At 44.3% G+C, this 25,346-nt stretch overlaps 2 protein-coding genes across 3 annotated transcripts in view; one reads left to right on the plus strand and one right to left on the minus strand.

The window, feature by feature from the left end:
- Positions 1–219: 219 nt before the first annotated feature.
- lamtor3 (late endosomal/lysosomal adaptor, MAPK and MTOR activator 3) lies at positions 220–13,749 on the plus strand. Of its 2 annotated transcripts, XM_078411418.1 has the most exons (8): positions 265–333; positions 1,553–1,632; positions 2,761–2,802; positions 5,395–5,429; positions 8,353–8,411; positions 10,548–10,681; positions 11,334–11,397; positions 13,132–13,749. In XM_078411418.1, the coding sequence occupies exons 3-8, from the start codon at positions 2,794–2,796 to the stop codon at positions 13,203–13,205; spliced, it is 375 nt and encodes a 124-aa protein (XP_078267544.1). In that variant the 5' UTR covers positions 265–333; positions 1,553–1,632; positions 2,761–2,793; the 3' UTR covers positions 13,206–13,749. The 2 variants fall into 2 exon arrangements, with proteins under 2 accessions (XP_078267536.1, XP_078267544.1); XM_078411410.1 differs by lacking the exon at positions 1,553–1,632 and having other exon boundaries at positions 220–333.
- Positions 13,750–14,163: 414 nt separating this feature from the next.
- Positions 14,164–25,346, minus strand: part of dapp1 (dual adaptor of phosphotyrosine and 3-phosphoinositides) — a 76,523-nt gene continuing 65,340 nt past the window's right edge. The window contains exons 6-9 of the mRNA XM_078403030.1: positions 22,646–22,708; positions 20,501–20,586; positions 19,117–19,204; positions 14,164–17,769 (exon numbers count right to left, since the gene is read on the minus strand). Of these exons, the coding sequence (XP_078259156.1) occupies positions 17,740–17,769; positions 19,117–19,204; positions 20,501–20,586; positions 22,646–22,708 (267 nt within the window). The 3' untranslated portion in view covers positions 14,164–17,739. The remainder of the gene's footprint in view (positions 17,770–19,116; positions 19,205–20,500; positions 20,587–22,645; positions 22,709–25,346) is intronic.

The following is a 25,346-nucleotide window of genomic DNA, read 5'->3' on the forward strand; positions in this document are numbered from 1 at the left end:
TCAACTTATCCAAGAAATTGAACAAAAATAACTGTTTGCAAACATTTTATATACGAAGAAATCGCAGAGTTGTGAAGACTGTCCAGTCTCGCACACAGAATCTGCTTACTAAAATGGCGCTGAAATGTACCCATGACCAACTACGGTTTTTTGAGTCGAGTGGTCTATCTTGCTCCTCTAGTGTCCTTGGTGGAGAGGGTACGGGGCCAGGGGCTGGTGACGTCAGCCGCAGCCCAGCGTCGGCGCTCCGTCACGTGACGCAGCCCCGCTCCGCCCCTCATGTGACCCCGCGCCCAGGAGAGCGCTTCCGGACCAGCGTTGGACCGCTGTCAGGTAACGAGCGGCCGCGCTCGCGCCGGGGGCTGAGGGGCCGCGCTGGAACAGCCGATGCTGAACCTCCTCCCCCGGAGCGGCGACTCTCTGGAAGCTTCCAGCAGCTCCGCCCGCGGCCGCCCCAGGAACCCCCTGGACTCCCCCCCCCGGGCCACACACACCCCCTAACACACACGCACACCCTGACACACGCACAACCCCCCCCTCCCCCCGGACACCCCCCCCAACAAACACACACATACACCCGGGACACACACTCCCCTCCCCCCCGACACACGCACAACCCCCCCCTGGACACCCCCCCCCAACAAACACACACACCCCTCCCCCCGTGACCCCCCCTGACACACACACACCCCCTGACACACGCACAACCCCCCATTGACACGCGCACAACCACTCCTGACACACACACACACCCCCCTGACACACGAACCCCCCCCCCGCCACACGCACAACCCCCCCCCCCGGACACTCACACCCCCAACAAACACACACACCCCTCCCCCCGGGACCCCCCCCCCACCTGACACACACACACACCCCGACACACGCACAACCCCCCCCCCCGGACACCCCCCCAACAAACACACACCCACCCCTCCCCCCTGACACACCCCCCCCCCCCCCCCCACCTGACACACACACACACCCCGACACACGCACAACCCCCCCCCCCCCGGACACCCCCCCAACAAACACACACACACCCCTCCCCCCTGACACCCCCCCCCCCCCCGCCACACGCACAACCCCTACCCCGGACACTCACACCCCCCACGTGACACACACAAACCCCCTCCCCGACACCCCCCCCAACAAACACACATACCCCTCCCCCCCGTGACCCCCCCCCTGACACACACACACACAACCCCTGACACACGCACAACCCCCCCCCCCCGACACCCCCCCCAACAAACACACATACCCCTCCCCCCCGTGACCCCCCCCCCTGACACACACACACACACAACCCCTGACACACGCACAACCCCCCCCCCCCCCCCCCGACACTCAACCCCCCGACACACGCACAACGCCCCCCCCCCCCCCCCCCCGACACTCACACCACCCAACAAACACACACACCCGGGACACATACACCCCTCCCCCCGGGACACCCCCCCCCCCCCTGACACCCCCGAGACACCTCCACCCTCGGGGACAATGGCATAAACATGAGTCTGAAATATCAATGTCGAACCTCTGCTTTTAGACCTACCCACTTGACCAAGCTTTGGCCTTCAGCCAAAATCCTTCAGAGCCTCTTCTTGTATAATATTTTTGAACACTCCTGTAAGTTTGGGATATTTTACTATATTAATTCCTTTATATTTCCATGTAGCCAATGTGGTTGGTAACTTGTACATTAAGCTGTACATTAACTGCATGGAATGATATTTTATACTTCACTTCCCCAAAATTAGTTTCCTTGCTTTTTGTTTTGCAATAGTACAAGATGTTCACATCAATATATTTTTGCCACCATTTTCAAAATCCATGCTCTAGTTCTTAAGAGCAGTGCCTGTTCAGGCTTTTGTGGGCCGCCAGCCATCGCCTTCCTTGGACGCTATGTCTCTCTCCTCGGCCGTCCACCTTTGTTCCCCGAGGGCACCTCCCGCAGCCGACCACAACAGCACAATAGGCCGGACCTCGATTCCCTCTCTCTTACTGGCCTCGTTCCGAGCCCGTCGCATCCGTTGTCGCTGGCTCCATCCTCCGGGTCTATGATTTTCAGGGGACAAGCCGGGGTCGGCACGGTGGCTTCCCCCTCCCAGGACGGTGGTCCACCGGGTCCAACGAGCAGGGTGCCGGCTCAGTGGCTTCCTCCTGCAAGCCAAGCTCCGCCGGGTCTTGAGTTCAGCCGCGGCGTCTGGCTCGGTAGGCTCCCCCTGAAGCCATGATCTGCCAGGTCTCGAGTTCGACCACGCAAGGGCCGTGGCCTCCTGGGACCTTCAGTTGCGGAACAACAAAGTTGCTGAAGTCATCAGTGGTGTGGTTAGAATTGGGGGTGCTGCAGTTAGCATTGAAGGACCACATGTCTAGGATGTTGGAGATGGAACACTGAACCCATGGAGGTACTTGCAAGATAATTGTGTTCACAGCTAGATTATAGTGCAGAATAGAGAAGGCAACTAAATGCAAGTAAACGGTTCCATTTTTCAGAACTTACTTTCACACCTAATACAAAGTTTAGATTAAATATACTGTTTTTTTAAAAAGGTTCATTCACTCTCTTCGTATCTGTGATTTAGGCTCAGTCACTAAGTGAACATTAAGTATGATGAACAAAAAACAAAGTGCTGGAGGAAGCTATCGGGTCAGGCAGCATCTGTGAAAGAAAATGGACAGATGATGTAAATTATACGATTATTTCAATGTAATTGTAAGAAAAATAATTGGAAATGCTCATCTACATTTCAGAACCGAGTTCACGTTGTGTGAAGTAAAGAAAAAATGGCAGATGTGAGTAATATTTTATTAATTTCTAAAAGGAAATTGCCTGAAATTGTGGCCAGTTAAATTGTATGAAAAGAATGCTTTTGATTTCCAAACGCTATGACGCAAATGAATGCTGCAACAATCCTCTGATATGCACTTATTATAGTTTTCAACCAAGCTCGTGTGAAACAGTGATTGTTCTCAATGGATCTTTGCTGTAAATTTAGAAGTAGCCAGAAATCTAATGTTATGTTTACAAAGGAACTGCAGATGCTGGTTCACTGAAAATAGACACAAAGTGCTGAAGTAACTTAGCAGGTCAGGCAGCATCTCTGAAGAAAAAGAATGAGTCATTTCGGGGTTGAGACCCTTCTTCAGATGTCTCGACCCGAAACATTACTTATACTTTTTTCTCCAGAGATTCTGCCTGACCTATTGTTACCCCAGCATTTTGTGTCTATCTTCTAATATTATATTGGGCATGACATCTGTTGAGCACACTAGCAGGGTATGCACTTTTAATTCTGTAATCCAAACTAAAATTGAAGCAATGGTAGTTGGTTTGACTGTGAGGCATAATTTCTACAGTGGTGTGTGCAGAATGGAGACAAAATATCTGTGACAAATGATTTGCTTTATGCCATGTTTGAAAGGGGTGGCACAGCTGGTAGTGCAGCTGCCTCACAGCATCAGAACAGAGAACACAGCACAAGAACAGGCCCTTTGGCCCACAATGTCAGTGTCGAACATGATGCCAAGACAATCTCATATCTACCTGCACATTAGTTTAGTTGAGAAATACAGCATGGAAGCAAGCCCTTCGGCCCACTGAATCTGTGCCGACCAACGATCACCCATGCACTAGTTCTATCCTACACACTTGGGACAATTTACAGAAGCCATTTAACCTACAAACCTACATGCCTTTGGATTGTGGGTGGAAACGCAGCGGTAGAGTTGCTGCTTTACAGCGAATGCAGCGCCGGAGACTCAGGTTCGATCCTGACTACAGGTGCTGCACTGTAAGGAGTTTGTACGTTCTCCCCGTGACCTGCGTGGGTTTTCTCCGAGATCTTCGGTTTCCTCCCACACTCCAAAGACGTACAGGTATGTAGGTTAATTGGCTGGGTAAATGTAAAAAATGTAAAAATTGTCCCTAGTGGGTGTAGGATAGTGTTAATGTATGGGGATCACTGGGCGGCACGGACTTGGAGGGCCGAAAAGGCCTGTTTCCGGCTGTATATATATGATATGATATGATATGAAACCTGCGCCCCTGGAGAAACCTACGTGGTCGCAGGGCGAACATGTAAACTCCACACAGACAAGCACCTGTGAAAGGGTTAAACCCGGTCATGATCAATGATCGGCGTGGAGTCGGTGAGCCTTGGGTCTGTTTCCATGCTTTATCTCTAATCTAAACTAAAAAAAAATGTGTTGATTAATTTCTCCTCTGTTCAATTTCCTCCATTTTCAATGAGTTTTAACTTCATTCAGTGAAACCCCTGGAAGATTGAGCCAGATTGTTGCTCGAGTCTGCTAACTCCATCCCTGTCCTTGATTTTTGCCTTGGTTTGAATCAGATACTGAAATGTAGATCTAAACATGGTCAGGGTTTAGCTGTAAAGGCTGTTTAAATTTATTTGCCCTTGCCTTTCATTCTGAATAATCTGCGCAATAACAAAAATCATCTGTAGTTGCTGGTGGTAGAAACATGACTGCAGTGTTCTTCTGTTCAAACATTCAGGCCCATTGAAACTAGTAAATCAGATTTTGGAAGCAGAGACCAATGAGGTACAATCCCTGCAATATAGAAACAAGGCACTGCAGATGCTGTTTTTTAAATGAAGACACAGTGCTGGAGCCAGGCAGCATCTCAGGCGAATATGTATAGGCGATGTAGACTACAACTTATTCCTTTTAAACTTGAACCCTGCATTGTTTATATTTACAAGGTAGAACTGATGAAGTATATAAAATTCTGAAAAGCATAACTAAGATAGATAGCCAGAACCTTTTTCCCAGGGTGGAAATGTCAAAAAGTACAGGACATAGATTTAATTGTGAGAGGAACAAAGTTTAAAGGAGATGTACCAGGCAAGGTTTTCTTTATGCAAAGGGTGCTGGGTGCCTGGAGCAGGCTGCCAGGGGTGTGGTGAAGAGAGATACGATAGTGGCGTTGAAGAGACTTTGGATAGGCACATGGATATGCAGGGAATGGAGGGTATGCCGGCAGATAAGAGTTTGCTTTTAGATAGGCACATGAACACGGATGGATATGGATTACATGCAGACAGAAATTTAACTTGGCATTATGTTTGGCACGGACATTGTAGAGTCAGTTTCTGTGCCGTGCTGTTCTATTTTCATGTTTAACATTTACAGAATGTGCTTAAATGATTGTAACTAGATTGACCAGTTAAAAACAGTTTAAAATTGATTTTGTGTAATGTTTGCAATTAACTAGCCATTTATATTATGAAATTAAAATCTCTAATGGCTTTTCCAACACTGAAGCATTCAGAAACTTGAACTTGAACTCTTGATTTAAATTGAAAGATCACAATGTTTTTGTGTTACAAGCAAAATACTTTATTATGGTTTTCTTTTGTACAGGACTTGAAGAGATACCTTTACAAACAGTTGCCTAGGTAAAAAAATAAATTCTGGTGTGCAAATCTAGTTTGAAGTTAAGATCATAGTGAGAATAATCATACAATGTATTTATTTAATATATTTTTAACTGCTGTCTTTGCATTACTTTTCAACTATTTTCTAAAATTTATCTTGCACAAATTCAAATTTCTCATCTTTTCTGGCCACTTTATTGGATATAAAACTTACAGTGAAGGAAATATCAGTCCATTATGGCTGTAGATTTGTTGCAATCGCCCATTTATATTTAAACTTTTTGAAGCAGTAATTTCACCTCAGTTTCTCTGACTTTGATCTGTAACCCACAATAGTGTACGTGAGCCAACTTATGAAGTACTCTTAGAGAAACTAGCTTGGAGCTGTCATCTCATTGCCTGTAATTATTCTAAACAAAGAGTCATTGTGTTACAGATGTTGAAGGACATGACACAGATGTGATACAAATACTTGCATTTTGTGTTAAGGGTTGATCAGCTCTCCAGGTCTTCATAAGACATAGGAGCAGAATGATGCCATTCGGCCCATAGAACCTGCTCTGCCATTCAATCGTGGCTGATCTATTTTTCCCTCTCAACCTCATTCTCCTGCCTTTTCCCCATTACTTTTGACATCCTTGCTAATCAAGAACCTATTAATCTATGCTTTAAAAATACCCAATGACTTGGCCTTCCCTGCTATCTGGCAATGAATTCCACAGATTCACCTTGGTCTACCTTTATTGCCTATTCCATGCATAGATGACGTTTCTGGTCAGGGTTCTTCTTTAGACCTAACCCAAAACATCACCTATCCATGACGTGTAGGGGAATCAAGAACCAGAGGCCATAGGTTGAAGGTGACGGGGGAAAGAATATTGGGTCGAAGGGCCTATTTCCACGCTGTATGACTCTATGACTCGGAGTTCATTCTTCCCGAGGAGTCACCTGAGGTGCAGACAACATGTCACCAAGCAAGTTAAAATGTGACTCAGCCTTGCAGGGCAGGATGGAGGAAGGTTGTAGCAAGATCTGGGGTTCCTGACCGCCTTGTTGGTCTTGGAACTGATATTGTAACCATGGTATCATAATGGTCAGCGGAAATAGAGACTTGTTAAAGCAGCCCGAGTCCATGGCAGATGTAAAGCTCAAGCTGAACACTTGCACTCGGTCCCTGTTCGATCTCCTGTTGCTAACCATTTTAACTTCCCTTCCCATTCCCACACTGATTTTACTGTCCTGGGCCTCATCCATTGCTAAAGTGAGACCACACGTAAACTGGGGGAATAGCACCTCATATTCTGCTTGGGTAGCTTACAACCCAATCGTATGAACATTGAACCTTCAGCAACCCCTTCCCCTCCCCCTCCCTTTCTCCCCCACACCTTCCCCTTTTTTCTTTCCTCCATTTACCCTGTGCCCCATCTGGATTTGCACCTATTTCTCCCCTTCCCCTCCATCCACATTCCTTTCTCTGGCTTCACAATTTGTAATTCTTCATTCCTTTTGTCTCACATCTTCTGCTTTTTCATCTTTGACCTTTGTCCAGCCATCTGCCTATCAGACCCCCCTCTCGTGTGGTCATCTGCCACTCTGTCCTGCTCCCATCTCTCTTCAACCTTTTTCTCCCCCTACAATCAGTCTGAAGAAGAGTCCCAATCCAAAGCGTTACATGTAGCGTGGAAACAGGTGGAAAAAGGATGGGTGACTTTTCTGGTTGGGACTCTTCTTCAGTCTGAAAGTAGAGTGGAGGGAACTGGAGGTGAGAAGGCCGGAACAAAGCAGATGACTAAGGGTAGGTGGAGCCCATAATGGGCCATTGTTGGCTGAGGAAGAGAAGATAACGAAGGGATACAGGGATGTGAACAGTGGAACTGGTAGGACAACTAGGGTGGGAGAGGGGGAGAGAGGGAATGCAAGGGTTAGTTGAAATTAGAGAAATCAACGTCCATACCGCTGGTGTGTAGGCTGGAACTGCAGATGCTGGTTTAAACCGAAGGTAGGCACAAAATGCTGGAGTAACTGAGCGGGACAAGCAGCATCTCTGGAGAGAAGGTATGGGTAACATTTCGGGTCGAGACCTGGGTTGTAAGGTGCCCAATGTTCATACCACAGGGTTGTAAGGTGCCCAAGTAAAATATGAGGTACTGTTTGTCCGCTCCGATCCCGGCCACAGGCAAACGAGCCGCAGCCCAGATCCGATTATGGGTCATCGAACCAATTAATCTGATCCTTGACCTTATAAACTCAGGCGTTCAGCCAGAAGGGGGAGAGAAGTTGTTGCTGGGATGATTCTAGACGCCTTTTTTTGTTGTTGGAAATAAAGCCCATGGGGTGAGTTCACCTAGCTGTGTGTGCCAGTGTGTTCATTGCTGATCCGGCATCATGACCGACGCCACACTGCCTTTACTTCCTCATCTGACAGTTTGTTCCAGGTATTCACCACCCTCCGTGTGGAAGAATTTACCCCTCAGATCTCCTTTAAATTTCGCCCCTCACACTTTAAACATCCGTCTATTCCCAGCCCTGCAGATAAAGACATCTATTCTTGCTATGCCCTCATAATTTTATCAACCTCTCGCAGGTCACTCCTCGGACTCCTACATTCCAGTGAAAATAGCCCCAGCCTAGCCAATCTCTCCTGACAACATCAATACTTCATTCTAGGCAACATCGTGGTTTAGTAGAAACAAAGAACTGCAGAAGCTGGTTTATATCAAAGATAGGTACAAAGTCCTGGAGTAACTCAGTGGGTCACGTGGCATCTCTGGAAATTTTCTGGAAAATCTCTGGTTTAATGTGGAATTTTCGATTCTTCTTCGAAGAAGATTTGCATAGAATGGAAAAGGTTTAATTTTCATTCACGTAAATGTTCCTTAGTTCCATGAATTTCAATGTTTTGACTTTTGCTGCAAGTGGCTAAATAATTTTGATTATCTTACAGTGTCGAGGGCCTTCATGCTATTGTTGTGTCTGACAGGGATGGAGTCCCTGTGATTAAAGGTAATTCATGGCTCTCAATACATCTGCACTTCTGCTGAAATCTTGATTGTACAATATAGTTTTTTAAAAGTTTTTTTAGAGATACAGAATGCAGACAGGCCCTTCGGCCCACCGAGTCCACGCTGACTAGCGATCATCCGTACACTAGTTCTATGCTACACACCAGGGACAATTTACAGAAGCCAATTAACCTACAAACCTGCACGTCTTTGGAGTGTGGGAGGAAGCTGGAGCACCCAAAGAAAACCCACGCGGTCACTGTGAGAACGTACAAATTCCGTACAGACAGAACTCGTAGTCAGGATAACACTCTGGCCTCTGGCGCTGTAAGGCAGCCCCTTTATAAAAATGTCATTAAAGAACCTGGAATTATGGAATATATATTTCCAATTTGGGTAACACTGTTCGTGGTCTGAAAGCACTACTGATCACTGTCACGGGTTTAATTCTGCTCTCTGGAGCTGACTGTATGGCTCTTGTTTGTTCTCCCTCTTCTCTCTTGGGCTTCCTCTGAGTACTCTGGTCTAATAGTAGAATAGGCTGCTGTAGGTTGTCCCAAAACATATAAATTGGATATGTACGCATTCTGTTTTCATAAGTTCATAGGTTATAGAATTAGGCCATTCGATCCATCAACTCTGTTCAATCATGACTGATCTACCTTTCCCTCTCAACCCCATTCTCCTGCCTTCTCTCCTTCTCTGTTTGCTGCTTTGCTAACAATTTATGAATTTTAGTGTGGTTAAAGAAAATTAGGATGCTGTAACCAGCATTTGATATAGAATCTGAGAGTCATATAGTATAGAAACAGGCCCTTCTGCCCAACTGGTCCATGCCGACTAAGGTGCCCCATCTCAGCTAGTCCCATTTGGCCCATAAGCCTCGAGACCTTTCCTATCCATGTACCTGTTCAAATGTTTTTTTTATGGTGTAATTGTGCGTCAATTGCTACCTGTACCTGAAAAAAACGTTTTCAGTCAGAGAGTTGTAAATCTGTGGAATTCTCTGCCTCAGAAGGCAGTGGATGCCAATTATCTGGATGCTTTCAAGAAAGAGCTAGATAGAGCTCTTAAAGATAGTGGAGTCAGGGAGTATGGGGAGAAGGCAGGAACGGGGTACTGATTGTGAATGATCAGCCATGATCACATTGAATGGCGGTGCTGGCTTGAAGGGCCGAATGGCCTACTCTTGCATCTATTGTCTCATTCCATATACCCACTATCCTCTGTTTTAATAAAAAGTCCTTGTTCAATGGTACAGTGGGATGTTTTATTTCTCTCTGAGACTGGGTGAAACATTGGGAGGGAACTAAGATTGCTATGGGTTGCTTGTTTAACATAAATTCTCCCTGATCTTGCATTTTCCAATTGCAATTCAATACCTACTAACAACAGGAGATTGATGTTTGTAAGAAATCTCTTTAATGGAAACTCTGGCATGATTCCACAAATGTTAAAAGAAATCAGAAAAACAAATTGCTGGATTGATTTACTGGAAATCTATCTTAGTTTAGCAAATTTAGAACATTACTTATATTACACCCTGTAGTTGAAGCAAGCAAGTGGACTGATTGCTGACTACAAGTTTGGCCAGTCGCCCCATTGGGGTTCCAGTGAAGGAATGATTCAACAGAGATGCAAGGAAATGCAGATGCTGGAATCTTGAACAAAACATGGTTGAGCGTAACTCATTGTGTCAGGGAGCATCTGTGAAGGGAAAGGACAGGTGACGTTTTGGGTTAAAGAAGGGTGCCAACCTGAAACGTTGCCTATCCATTCCCTTCCCAGATAGTCATATAGTCATACAACGTGAAAACAGGCCCTTCGGCCCAACTTACCAATGCCGACCAACATGCCCCATCTATGTGACTGATGAAGGCAATGTGTCTAAAGTCTTCTTGACTGTCCTATCTACTTGCCTCTTTCAAGGAAAAACCATAAAGATTTGATTTGGGATGTTGCAGAGCTGATTTTCGAAAGCCATATTCCCTCCTTTCTTGTGCATGAGCAGGCAGCGTGCCATTGACAAGCATGTTTACAAGGATCTTCCATTGTTAATGTGTCTCCAAATTAACTGCTGCATTAATGCTGTTGGTGTGGTTGAAATTAATTGTCTCCATGGGATATTTTTGTTCAGTTGCTAATGACAATGCACCAGAACATGCACTGAGACCTGGGTTCCTCTCTACCTTCGCCTTAGCAACAGATCAAGGAAGCAAGCTGGGACTTTCAAAGAACAAGAGCATCATTTGCTATTACAATTCCTACCAGGTAATTATTTTTGTTCAGTTTTTATTTTTATTTAAAGAAGCAATAAAATAATTAATAATTCCCCTCACCATTGTTATGGAGTCATACAGCACGGAAACAGGCCCTTCAGCCCAACTCGTCGATGCCAACCAAAATGCCCAATCTATGCTAATCCCACCTGCTCACATTTGGCCCATGTCCCTCTGAACTTTTCCTATCCATGTGTCTGTCCAAATGTCTTTTAAATGCTGCCATAGTAAGCTTGGATAGGAAAGGTTTGGAGGGATAAGGGTCAAACGGGGACAAGCTTAGACGGGGCATTTTGCTCGAGGTGGCTACTCGAGGCTGAAGGGCTTGTTTCCTTGCAGTATGTGGCTCTATAGTACCTGCCTCAACTACCTCCTCTGGCATCTTGTTCCATATACTCACCACCCTCTGAGTGGAATGCTGCTCTCAGGTTCCTTTGAAATCTTTCCCCCTCTCACTTTAAACCTATGCGCTCTAGGTTGATTGCCTACCTGGATAAAGACTCTGTGCTTTCACTCTATCTATTCCCCTCATGCAAGGTAGCTGCTGGGGGTGATGGATGGTGGTCATGGGTCCTGATGTTGGTGGAGGCGACCTGCAAAAGTGTAAATGTTTATGCTGAAACTATTTTCATTTTGTTTTGCAGGTTGTACAGTTTAATCGGTTGCCTCTGGTTGTCAGCTTCATAGCCAACAGCACTGCCAACACAGGTACATAATTCAATATCTATTACGTTGTGTGCTTCGACTTTTCTGATTGTCGTGCTACAATGAGTCTTAGAATGTTAGTTCCACATCTTGCTGCATCAGCCCAAAATCAGTTCAAGTTCCACTTCATGTGTTGTTTGTAGTTTCCTAACCATAATGCTGCTCCTTAGTTGGCAAATTAATGGACAATATACAATTTCAAATCATACCTCCAGTGCTCCCTTTCCTATGTGCCCCCCAACTCCAGTGCGCACCTATTTCTCCCACTATCACCAACCCTTTCAGTCACACTGCTACTTTCCCTGTATTTTTACACTCATCTTCCATCCCTGATTCCTTCATTTCCCTTTTATCTCCTTTGACCCCCTAGTCTGTAGGATGCGAAACTGGGATAACATAGAATTAGTTATGAGTGATCATTGGTCAGTGTGAACTCAATGGGCCGAAGGGCCTGTTTCCCTGTTGTATCTCTAAACTAAACTAAAATTGAAATTGTTGTGTTTTAAAGGTCGCATCTTTTTTTTTAAAAAGGATCATAGAGGGATACAACATGGAAATAGTCCTTTGGTCCACCTTGTCCGTGTAATTTGGCATATTGGGCTAGTGTCATTTGCTTGCATTTGGCCTCCCATAATTTTATATATATATCAGGTCCCCCTTCAACCCCTGATGCTCCAAACAAATCAATCCAATCCGACCTCTCGTATTAGCCACTATAATCTAATCCAGGCAGCATTCTGATAAACCTCTTTTGCACCTTCTCCAAAGCCTCCATATCTTGCCTGTAATGTGGTGATCAGAAGTGTATGCGATGTCATACAGCGTGGAAACAGGCCCTTCGGCCCAACTTGCCCACACCGACTAACGGGACCCATCTATTCTAGTCCCACCTGTCTGCGCTTGGTCTATAACCCTCTAAATCTGTCCTATCCATGTACCTGACAATTGTCTCTTAAATGTTATGATAGTACCTGCCTCAACTACCTCCTCCAGCATCTTGTTCCATATATCCACCACACTTTATGTAAAAATAAAAGTTACCCCTCAAGTTCCTATTAAATCTTCTCCCCCACTCCCCTTCCCTTAAACCTATGTCCTCTGGTTCTCAATTTCTCCTAGTCTGGACAAAAGACTGGACATTTACCTGATCTATTCCTCACATGATTTTGTACACCTCTATAAGATCATCCCTCATCCTCCTGTGCTTCAAGGAATAAAGTCGTAACCTGCCCGACGTCTCCCTATAGCTCAGACCCTTAAGTCTTGGCAACGTTCTTGTAAATCTCTGCACCTTTTCCAACTTGACAACACCTTTCCTAGAACATGGTGACCAAAACTGAACTTAATACTCTAAATGTGGCCTTACCATTCTCTTATACAACTGTAACATGACTTCCCAACTTCTGTACTCACTAAAGATAGATGCAAATTGCTGGAGTAACTCAGCGGGTCAGGCAGTGTCTCTGGAGAAAAATCATGCGTGACATTTTGGTTCGGAACCCATCTTCTGATTGAAGTGTATCTACCTTCGATATAAACCAGCATCTGCAGTTCCTTCCTACACATTCTATACTCACTACTGACTGGTGATTGCCAATGTGCTGCAGAGAATACTCCTGAGAAATAAATACAGTAAAAGGCAAGGGAATGGCACGTGTGGATTGAGGGGCAAATTGCCAACTTAGTGCAGATGCATGTTAATAAGCTGATCAGATAATGTTGCATTGTGCCTTCAAGGATTGATTGTCAGTTTGGAAAAGGAGCTTGCGCCGTTGTTTGACGAGTTGCGCCAAGCTGTGGAGGTGTCCTGAATTGCAAGCTCTGGAAAATCCATCACTGCCTTGAACACCATGAACCTAATGGCAAGTCGATCGGCAGCATACACCTCCCCCAATTTGTACATTGTGACTTTCAAAGGTAACTGTCGAGTTTAATGCTGCTAAAATGGAGACTTGCACTGTGCATGGCTTTCCTGCAAGGTTTTGCTGTATTTCTTACATTGGCTAGTCCTTTGCTTGTCAACTCTAGCCCTGATCAGAGTTATGATCTCTTAAAGATGATTCCAATCAACTTGTTTATAAAATGTTATTTGTAGAAGTTAACAATGCTTCTGGCCTCCAATTTTCATGGTACAGTGGCTTAATTTTGGAGGCACATATTCAAGAGAGAATCAATGTTGGATATAAATTACTATGTTGTATAAATTGCATTCATTTTGATTTTAATGCAGGACTTGATCTCATCTATTTAAAATTGTAATTTTACCATGTACCTTTTCGGTTCTGATATCTTGTTACTAAGCTCCAAGAGATCAGAGTCCAGTACAATTTGGAATTAAACAAGCAATTGAATCTGTGCAATTTATTTGTGTGCGTGGTACTTTCAAGTAACCTGTACATCATGACACTTGTCATATGGTTGTAATGTCTTTATAGGTTTAGTTTAGAGATACAGAATGGAAGCAGACCCTTCCGCCCACTGATTCCACGCTGACCATTGATCACCCGTTTGCACTAGCTCTATGTTATCGTACTTTCTCATCCACTCCCTGCACACCAGGGACAATTTACAGAGGACAATTAAACTACAAATCCACGTCTTTGGAATGTGGGAGGAAACTTGCGTGGTCACATGGAAAATGTGCAACCTCCACACAGACTGCACCCGAGGTAAGAGTTTCTGGTGCAGTGAGGCAGCAGCTCTACCTGCTGTGCCAGTGTGCCGCCCAACTCTACGATGTTGTTTTTTAATCCAGCCACCTAATCCAGTACTTCTTTTGAATGGTTGAGTTTCCTGTTCTGTGTTTCAAGAAGTCAGGACCAGAGTTTTGAGGGGAGAAGACTAGACAAATCTGTACATTCTTACCAACCTGCCTCTAGAGTCTTTTTCATTATCTAATTGTAACACAATTTAGAAAAAAATGAAGGCTTCCCTTTATTGTAGTATTGTTGAAAGATTGCAGTGCTTTGGGAGCTGCATAAAATGTTAAATTGATAAGATATTTTTTAGATACAGTTCAAAATACACTTGATGGCAAAAGTATGCTCAAATTTAATCCAGTTTTTCATCCTTACCAGCAATCTATACTCGTGAATTTTTATTATTCCTGTCATTTTCTTTGGTTTAACAGGACCCTTGTTACTCAGACAAAAAGACACAAAGTGCTGGAGTAACTCAGCGAGTCAGGCAGCATCCGTCGAGAACATTAATAAGTGGCGTTTCGGTTCGGAACCCTTCTTCAGTCTGAAGAACTTATCCATGTTCTCCAGAGGTGCTGCCTGACCCGCAGAGTTACTCCAGCACTGCCTTTATTTTTTTTGTAAACCAGCATCTGCATTCCTTGTTTCTCAGGATGGACAAATTTACTGATAAAATCTGAACCTTAAGCGTAAATTCAGTTTTAAACTTGTATTTTTACAAGATTTGAAAATGTTCCTCATTGTTTGCCGGCTTCTGCCTTAAAATAATTCGAACCTATTGACATTTATAACATGGGCATGTACTTTGCCAATACAGTGAAACTCCAACGATCCAGCTTTCAGTTGCTCAAAATTTTAAATGTAGAGATGCTGCCTGACACACTTGGTTATTCCAGCACTTTGTGTGTCTTTTTTTATCAACACTTAAAAGACACTTGGACAAGTATAGGAATATGAAAGGTTTAGATGGGTATGGCTCAAACACAGGTAAATGGGACTAGCATAGATGTGGTATCTTGGTCAGCATGGACAAGTTATCCAGGCATGCCCTGGATAGAGAGGATGTTTCCACCAGTGGGAGAGTCTAGAACCAGAGGTCATAGCCTCAGAATAAAAGGATGTTCCTTCCAGGAGATGAGGAGTAATTTCTTTAGTCAGAGGGTGATGATTCTGTGGAATTCATTGCAAGTCAATGGATATTTTTAAGGCAGAGATGGATAGATTCTTGATTAGTACAGGTGTCAGGGGTTATGGGGAGAAAACGAGAATGAGGTTAAGAGAGATAGATCAGCCATGATTGAATGGCAGAGTAGACTTGATGGGCCGAATGGCCTATTCTGCTTCTATCACATGATCTTATGAAGTTGGGCTGAAGAGCCTGTTTCTGTGCTGTATAAGTCTGTGGTTGACTTATTAGTCTGGAACGGGTGCCTGTGGTGCCAAATGCAATTGGAGAATGCAGCCAGATCCAGGTTGAAAGCTGATTGTGTGTCTGTGTGGAGGGTCAGAATGTGTTGTGTGCTATCCAGTCAGCGGAAAGCCTATACATGATTACAATCAAGCCCTCTACGGTGTAAAAGAGTGGAACGATTGCAATGAATGATTGCAGATCCACTTCTGGCACTAGAACACCGAGTCGCCTGGCTTGGGTGCCATCTTCGCTTCCATGTCTCTACATTATGACTAAATTACAGAGTGCCATGTTTAAAAACTGGTTCGGACACAGACAATATCAAAAGCTGCTATACGAATAATCCAAACCTACACCAGCCGTTGTTCAAATTTTTTTATTTTCAGCTGCTGGTTATTCACAGAACTGCAATGATTTAGTTCCAATCAGCATTGTGGAAATGCAGGTTAAAACTCTCCAGGCTGCTACAATTGAGGCCTGAGTGGTGCCAGACCACAGAAATTGCCTCAAAAATATCTGACTAACCCCCTAGGCTCGTCAGTTCACTCTGCGCTGCCCTTCAGTAGCCTCCTGCAGTAAACCAGCATCCTCATAAACTAAGACACAATGTGCTGGAGTAATTCAGTGGGTCAGGCATCATCTTTGGAGAACAGGGATAGGCGACGTTTTGGGTCGGTATCATCCTCCAGACTCTAACACGAAACATCATCCATCCACATCCTGCAGAGATGCCTCCTTATCCTTTGAGTTACTCCAGTAATTTGTGGTGAACACAAGATTCCAGCATCTGCAGTTCCTTGTGTCTCCTTGTTAAACTAGATCAGTTCTCTTTATTTATACTGGAGGAAATTTTGAGAATAAATTTTCATTTCTCATCTCAAATCATACCTCCTTCGATCAGACGCAGTAATCGTGAGTGAAAAGGGGAAGGAAAAAAAGTGCTGGAGGAATTCAGCGGGTCGGAAGGCATCTTTGAAGAACATGGATATGTGACGTTTCGGGCCAGGATACTTCTTCAGACACAACCTGAAATTTTACCTATCCAACTTCTCTAGAAATGGTGTCTGACATGCTGAGTTATTCCAGCACTTTGTGTCCTTTTTTTAATGCTAACACAGTTCTCATGGTAGCCACTATAAACTAATGATGACACAAGGAACTGTAAATGCTGGAATCCTGAGCAAAGCACAAAGGGCTGGAGAAACTCAGCAGGTCAGGCAGCATCTGTGGAAGGAATGGATAGGCGAATGAAGAATGGTCCCCATCCAAAACATTGTATGTTTTATCCCCTCACGGATGCTGGTTGACCTGCTGAGTTCCTCTAGCACTTTATGTTTTGTACAAAGTAATGCCATCAGGTTAAAAACATAACAGTTCAGACCAGAGTTTCAATCTGCATTAATTTTTAAAAAACATCCTTAATCACATTCTTAAAATTATGTAAAGCCTGTAAATTAAAATGAGGTCTGACAAGATTAAATAATTTAACTTAACAAATATTGATTGAATAGTGAAAGGACTGGATAAAGTTAATGTGGAGAGAATGTTTCCACTAGTAGAAAGGAGATGAGGAGGAATTTCTTTAGCCACAGGGTGGTGAATCTGGAATTCATTGCCACAGACCAGGTCAATGGAAAGAAGCATGGTGGAGATTGACAGAATCTTGATTAGTTAGGGGTTATGGGGAGAAGGTAGGAAAATGGGGTTGAGAGGAATAGATCAGCTATGATAGGGGGAAGTAGACGATGGGCCGAATGGTCTAATTATGCTCCTTAAACTTGGGTAACATACCGCTTCATCCTTCCTACTGATTAACTGATGACAGTCACATAATTCTGCAGGAATAATTTCGTTTCACACAAGGTTTGTGTGTTGTTATCCTGCTTTACGTTTATGCACACATCTGTCGTAGCAATTTTCACTTTCTCAGAGCCTGTCTCTCTCCGTAGTAGGACATGCTTCAATTTGTTTCCAAATGCTTTTGCAACCTTTTTGAGATGCAAACATTCCATAACACTTCAATGTATGTTCTAAGTTTAACAGCTGCTTTTGAAATCATTCCTCTAGCATCAGAGCCCCAATGTTCGTTTTTTCCCCCCCAAATGGACAGAGAATCCTGGTACAGCTTTGTGGATGTGAAACTACAGCAAGATGAATAGGTTCTCCCTCAAAATCCCAACTCTTGATTGAAGTTCTTCCAAAGCTGTCTTCAGACTGGAGGAAAGTTTGCTAGTTTTAAGTTTTCACAGCTTTCTTCATTTGAGACTGGAATTAAAATGAGAAATAAATTAGTTATATAGGACATAGAACAGTATGGCACAGAAACAGGCCTTTCGGCCCAAAATGTCTGTACCGACCAGCACTTATTTGCATGCACATAATTTGTGGAATTCATTGCCACAGATGGTTGTGGAGGCCAAGACATTGGGGATTTTTAAGGTGGAGATTGACAGATTCTTGATTAGTAAGGGTGTCGTGGGATATGGGGAGAAGGCAGGAGAATGGGGTTGAGATTGAAAGATAGACCTGATGGGCCAAATGGGTTATGAACTTATGTCCCTCCATTCCCTGCATATCCATGTGCCTATCCAAAAGCCTCTTAAACACCACTTTCGTACCTGCCTCTACCACCATCCCTGTCAGTGCATTCTAGGCCCCCATCAGTCACTGTGTAAAATAAAAACTTACACTGCACATCTCATTTTAACTTTCCCCTTCTCATCTTAGAAAGTTATGCCCTCTAGTGTTTGACATTTCCACTCTGGGGGAAATGTTTCTGACTGTCTATCCTATCTACGCCTCTCATAATTTTTGCATAGTTCCATCAGGTCTCCCAGCAACCTCTGGCTATGCAGTAAGACTTACTGACAAACTCTTCAGAGCAATAGACAATGCAAAGCCAAGAGAGGAGTTTCTTTCTGTCGTGGGAACAGACAAACTTACTTGCTCTGCTCTACCCTCAAGTCTCCTATTGCGCTTCAGAAGACAGGGCAGCAGGAATCAATCCTGGACTGAAAAGATCAGGTAAGGATAGATGTCATCATCAGTGGTGTCATGGAGAGAGATGAGGTATATTAATCGCATAAAATTAAAATTGCCACAGGTCAGATCAAGCTTTCAGCTTTAATATTCCCAAATATTAATATGGAAAGTACAGCAGAGGATCAGGCCCTTTGGCTCACAATATCTGTTCTGAACATGATGTCAAATTAAACTAATCTCTGTCTGCAATGTGGCCCATATCCCTCCCTTGAGTAGTAGGTAATACCCTGACTCACAAAACAGGGAAAGGTTTTCCTGCTCCAGGGAAGAGGGCCGGGGCAAAGAGAAGGACGACAGTTCACGGGACGACCAGATGCAGGCAATGGCTGCAATGGGCCTTTATAGCCAACTGTAGCTGGGACTGTGAAAATGGCACCAAAGCTCTTGCGTTTGGACTCTGTGAGCTGTTTTTCAGCATTAGGTGCTTAACCGGGTATTGTACCTGTGTAAGGCAATAGTCTTACTGATCAGTATGCAAAAAATGAATCTCACTGTACCTTAGTACACGTCAGAATAAAGGAACCATTGAACAGTAGCCACACAGTCATCCTATCTAAATTACGAACTTACCAGTTTCCATCGTATTAACTTGATCCATTCATCAGCTTCAATTCCTGTCTTTGTACACATATAATATGTTCGTTCAGGAAATACTAAACTGTAAAGAGAAGACAAAGCAGTGTTTATTCATTAACACAGACAAGACATTCATTTGGCTCACAATAGCTTAGGTTTATTATACCCAGGCTCACAATAGCTTAGGTTTATTATACCCAGGTGTATCGAGGTACAGAATCATACAACACGGAAACGGGCCCTTCAGCCCAACTTTCCCATGCCAACCAAGATGTCTCATCTACACTAGTCCCACCTGCTTGCGTTTGGCCCATACTCCTCTAAACGTTTCCTATCCATGTACTTATCCAAATGTCTTTTAAATGTTGTTATGGTACTCAGACTATCCAAAAAGATCAGATAATATTATACATAAATACAATTACATAAAACTCAAGTACAAGTAAGAGCAAATGGGAAGATGCAGCGTGCAGAATATAGTTCTTAGCATTTTAGTGCATCAGTCCTTAGATAAAGTCCAATGTCTACAATGGGGTAGAGCTGATTCAGACTGCAACCTAGCTTATTGAAGAACCGAGACTGATAACAGAGGGGAAGAAGCTGTTCCTGAGTCTGGTCATGCGTGCTTTCAAGCATACCTTCTGCTGAACGTGAAGAAGGAGGAATGACCGGGATGTGACAAGTCTTTAATTATGTTGGCTGCTTTCCCGGGGCAGCGTGAAATGTGATGTGGGAAGTGTGATCTATGTGATGGACTTGCAATTCCCAACGCAGTGCCAGGGTGGTGGTAGAGGCAGATACCAAAGTAGTGTTTAAGCGACTTTCCGATAGGCATATGAATATGTAGAGAATGGAGCGATGTGGATCACATGCAGAGGAGTAGGTTTATGTTGGCATTAGGTTTGGCACAGACATTGTGGGCCAAAGTACCTGTTCCTGTGTTGGACTGTTCTATGTTATCCACCACTCTATCTACTGACATAATTCAGTTGTCATTAAGGCATTGTTCGTAAGCTACTAGGGTGGATTGGACCCACATTTCATTCCCCTAGCTCCTGGTTCAACCAAGTGCATTAGGAAACCATGGAAGAGAATCACACACCATTACCAAGCCAATATTACTTAAAAGCAAACCCCAAAGCGCTGGAGGAACTCAGCAGGTCGGGCAGCATCTGTGGAAGGAATGGGAATGGACAGACATTTCAAGTCAGGTGGGGGGAGTGAACAAAAGACACAAAGTGTAGGAGTAACTCAGCAGGTCAGGCAGCATCTTTGGAGAACATGGATAGGAGACGTTTTGGGTCCGGAAATCGGGACCTTTCATTATTTAAAGGCCACAGTGTTGGAGGATTGAGAAAGTGAATTTTGTTTTATTTACCAGAAACAATTAATCTTCTCTTGTGAGTAATCAAATTGTACCGCAGTGCATTCAGTTAGATCCAGTGTCCTGATTGGTTCTGTAGACTGCAGAGCAAAAAATAATAATTTTAGTTATTACAGAAAGCATTCAAGATTATATAGGAACCTGAAGGGCAACCTTTTCAAACAGTGAGCGGTGGGTATATGAAATGAGCTGCCAGAGGAGGAACTTGAGGCGGATACTATGAAGACATTGGACACGTACACAGATAGGATAGATTTAGAGGTATATGGGCCAAACACAGGCAGCGTAGATGGGGCATGTTGGTTGGCATGGGCAAGTTGGGCCGAAGAGCCTGTATGACTCTAAGCACAGATTATACTGTCTGTGTCTCTGAGCGAAACAGCATTGGGATGTCTGACTTACAATTTTAAATATTACGCATGTCTCAAAACATTATGCTGAATATAGTTTTGATTAATTAAATAACAGCGTAACTGTATTGCTCCTAATGAAGATGTATTCTACATTCTGTGAATCAATCCTCAACAAAAAACGGGGTACCCCTGGCAACCACTGATCATTTATCTGTCTGTTTGCTTGCCTGTCTGTCTCTCTCTCTCTCTCTCTCTCTATCAATCTGTCTATCAATCTATAAACATTTAACCACAAACTCAAGCCTCTGAAAAAAGCCGAGACATACAATTTGGAGTGAAGTTGCCATTGTCAGTGTCACTAACACCAAGCTACCAATCTACGGTTGACACAGATGCGAGAGTCCACATTGATATTGCAATATATTATCTCAATCCTGCCTTTCTTTGTAAATTAAATCTTTAACCTCCCCCCCCCCCAATTAATTAGCCAGTGTCAGTTTGTGAAAGTGTGCTGCATATTGTCGCCATGTCAGTATTGGTAATGGCTTATCATTGTCGCGCCTATGGAGATACAGGGTTTCCATCCTATCCAGGTGCATGTATACAGATGTGCTGTAGAAGTGCGGCACAGTGGCACAGCGGTAGAGTTGCTGCCTTACAGCGCTTGCAGTGCCGGAGACCCGGGTTCAATCCCAACTACGAGATCTTTGGTTTCCTCCCATACTCCAAAGACGTACAGGTTTGTAGGTTAATTGGATTGGTAACTGTAAAAATTGTCCCTAGTGCGTGTAGGATAGTGTTAATGTGCGGGGATCGCTGGTCGGCGTGGACCTGGTGGGCCAAAGGGCCTGTTTCCGTGCTATATCTCTAAACTAAACTAAAGCATTTTATCAGGATGCATCATAGCACGGTTTGGGAACAGCGCCATCCAACTCCACAGGGAATTGCAAACAGTTGTGAATGTAGCCCAGACCAACAAGCAAACAAACCTCCCTTCCATTGATTCCATCTTCACTTCATGCTGCCTCAGCAAGGCCACCACCATAATCAAGGACCAGTCTCACCACGGTCATTCCCTCTTCTCCCCTCTCCCATCAGGTAAGAGGTACAGAAGTGTGATAATACATACCTCCAGATTCGGGACAGTGTCTTCCCAGCTGTTACCATTCAACTCAACTGCCTCTTCACCAACTAGAGAGTGGTCCCAACCTCTCACCTACCTCAATGGAGACCCCCGGGCTATCTTTAATCGGACTTTACCTTGCACTAAACGTTATTCCCTTTATCCTGTATAAATTAGGAATACAACATTAGCAGTGGTGGGGCCTATAAAGAACCTTGTATATACAGTGGACAGCTGGATCAAGTACAGTCTTTTCGTTGACTGGATAGCACGCGACAAAATAGCTTTTCACTGTACCTTGGTACACGTCACAATAAACTAAACTAAATTAAACTAAACTAAACTGTGCTCCTCACATTACAAGGTTCTTTATAGGCCCCACCATTGCTAATGTTGTATTCCTAATTTATTTATGCAGTCAACAGAGTTGAAATTCCCCAGCGGGTGAGGTGGGATTTGAACATATTCCCAAAGAGTTAACTAGATGTTCTATGGATAGGACATACAACAAAAAAGCTTTTCACTGTATCTCAGTACACATGACCATAAACTAAACTGTACCAGCAGAGGGCCTTGAGTCAGCAACAGGGCTGAGAACTCAGCAGGCGATTTCTATTTTAAGATTAATAAAGCTGCTCAGATGCAGTTTGGTTCATGACATACCATTTTGTCTTTAAAATACTTCAGTTCATTCCTATGTAAAATAAACCATCTGGTTTTCCAAGTCTGAAAAGAGAAGGAAATGCACGAGAATTAACCAATTGTTCATCAAAGTAAAACCACACGATGGCAAGCAGAGTGGCGCAGCAGTAGAGGTGCAGCCTCACAGCATCAGAGGCCCAGGTTCGATCCTGATATCAGGTGCTGTCTGTGTGGAGTTTGCATGTTCTCCCTGTGACCGCATGGATTTTCGCTGGGCGCCCGGTTTCCTTCCACATTCCAAGACATGCGAGTTTGTAGGTTAATTGGTTTCTGAAAATTGTCCCTAGTGTGTAAGATATAACTAGTATATAGGTGATCGCTGGTCAGCACAGACTCGATGGGCTGAAGGGCTTGTTGCCACACAGTATCTCTAACCTAAATTAAACTATGCTTCTTAGTGACAGAGCAATATTTAAGCAGGGAAGTGCAGATACAGAATTTGAGAAAAAAAGAAAATATTCAAGAGTTCAGGCAGCATCTGATGAGAGAAGCTCACCATTGACTCCATCTTCTCTTCAAGCTGCCTTGAGAAAGCAGCCAACATAATCAAGGACCACTCACCTCCATGTCATTCCCTCTTCTCCCCTCTCCCATCGGGCAGAGGATACAATAACTTGAAAGCACATAGCACCAGATTCAGGAACAGCCTTTTCCCCACTATTTTCAGCTGTTCCTGTGCTATACTGTTCTATGTTCTATTAAACCTGTGCTGGTTTTTACCCGCTATTGTCTCCATACTTTGTAGATGCAGTATGGAAACATGCCCTTCAGCCCACCAAGTCCTCATCGACTAGAGATCACTTCATACACTAGCACTATCCTACACACTGGGGACAATTTACAACTTACAGAAATCAATTAACCTACATACCCACACGTCTTTGGAATGTGGGAAGAAACCAGAGCACACAGAGAAAAACAACGAGGTCATAGGGAGACTTGATGGGTTGGCGTGGACTTGATGAGCCGAAGGGTCTGTTTCCATGCAGTATCTTTAAAAAACAATTATTCACGAATCCCATTGAAATGTAGATTGTGGTTAAAAACTCTATAATATACTACATAGTTCCTCAAAATCCTTTAAATTCAGGTTATTATTTTGTAATATATATTCACTTGGAACACAATGCCTGCTGCAGAAGATACCATACCACCTTGGCCACACTCTCATCTTGCTCCTACCATTGGGTAGAAGGTACAGGAGCCAGAGGAATAGAGAACCAGAGGATACTGGTTTACGGTGAGGGGGCAAAGATTTTATAGGTGTAAGAAGGAACTGCAGATGCTGGATTAAACCGACGATAGACACAAAAAGCTGGAATAACAGCGGAACAGGCAGCATCTCTGGAGAGAAGGAATGGGTGACGTTTCAGGTCGAGACCCTTCTTCAGACTGGTTAGGGATAAGATAAACAAGAGATATAGACAGTGATGTGGAGAGATAAAGAACAATGAATGCAAGATATGCAAAAAAGTAACGATTATAAAGGAAACAGGCTTTTGTTAGCTGTTTGTAGGGTGAAATTGAGAAACTAGTGTGACTTGGGGGGGGGTCGGGATAGAGAGAGAGGGAATGCCGGGGCTACCTGAAGTGTAAGAAATCAATATTCATACAACTGGGCTGTAAGCTGCCCAAGTGAAATATGAGATGCTTTTCCTCGAATTTGCATTTAACCTCACTCTGACAATGGAGGAGACTGAGGACAGAAAGGTCTGTGTAGGAATGGGAAGGAAACTTAAAGTGTCCAGCAACCGGGAGATCAGGTTGGTTCGCACGGGCTGAGCGAAGGTGTTCCGCAAAACGATCGCCCAGTCTGCGTTTGGTCTCGCCGATGTACAAGAGTCCACATCTTGAACAACGGATACAGTAGATGAGGTTGGAGGAGGTGCAAGTGAACCTCTGCCTAACCTGAAAGGACTGTCGGGGTTCCTGGACAGAGTCGAGGGAGGAGGTACAGCGACAGGTGTTGCATCTTCTGTGGTTGCAGGGGAAGGTATCTGGGGTGGGGGTGGTTTGGGTGGGAAGGGATGAGTTAACCAGGGAGTTGCGGAGGGAACAGTCTCTGCGGAAGGCGGAAAGGGGTGGAGATGGGAAAATGTGGCTGGTGATGGGATCCCATTGGAGGTGGTGGAAATTTCAAAGGATTATGTGTTTTATGCGATGGCTGATGGGGCGGAAGGTAAGGACTAGGGGGACTCTGTCTCCGTTGTGATTAGGGGGAGGGGGAGCAAGGGTGGAACTGCGGGGTACTGAGGAGACACGAGTGAAGGCCTCATCAACGATGGGGAAGGGAGTTAGATGTGGCCCTTGTGGCTAAAGGGATCAGGGGGTATGGAGGGAAGGCAGGTACGGGATACTGAGTTGGATGATCAGCCATGATCATATTGAATGGCGGTGCAGGCTCGAAGGGCCAAATGGCCTACTCCTGCACCTATTTTCTATGTTTCTAACCCCCATTCCCTAAAGAATGAGGACATCTCGGATGTTCTAGTATGGAACACCTCATCTTGGGCACAGATGCGACGTAGATGGAGGAATTGGGAGTAGGGGATAGAGTCTTTGTGGGATGCGAGGTGAGAAGAAGTGTAGTCAAGATAGTTATGGGAGTCAGTGGGTTTGTAATAGGTGTCAGTCTATTTCTTGCGATGGAGTTTGAGATCAA

This window comes from Rhinoraja longicauda, chromosome 1, assembly GCF_053455715.1.
Source record: "Rhinoraja longicauda isolate Sanriku21f chromosome 1, sRhiLon1.1, whole genome shotgun sequence".
NCBI classification, from domain to species: Eukaryota; Metazoa; Chordata; class Chondrichthyes; order Rajiformes; family Arhynchobatidae; genus Rhinoraja; species Rhinoraja longicauda.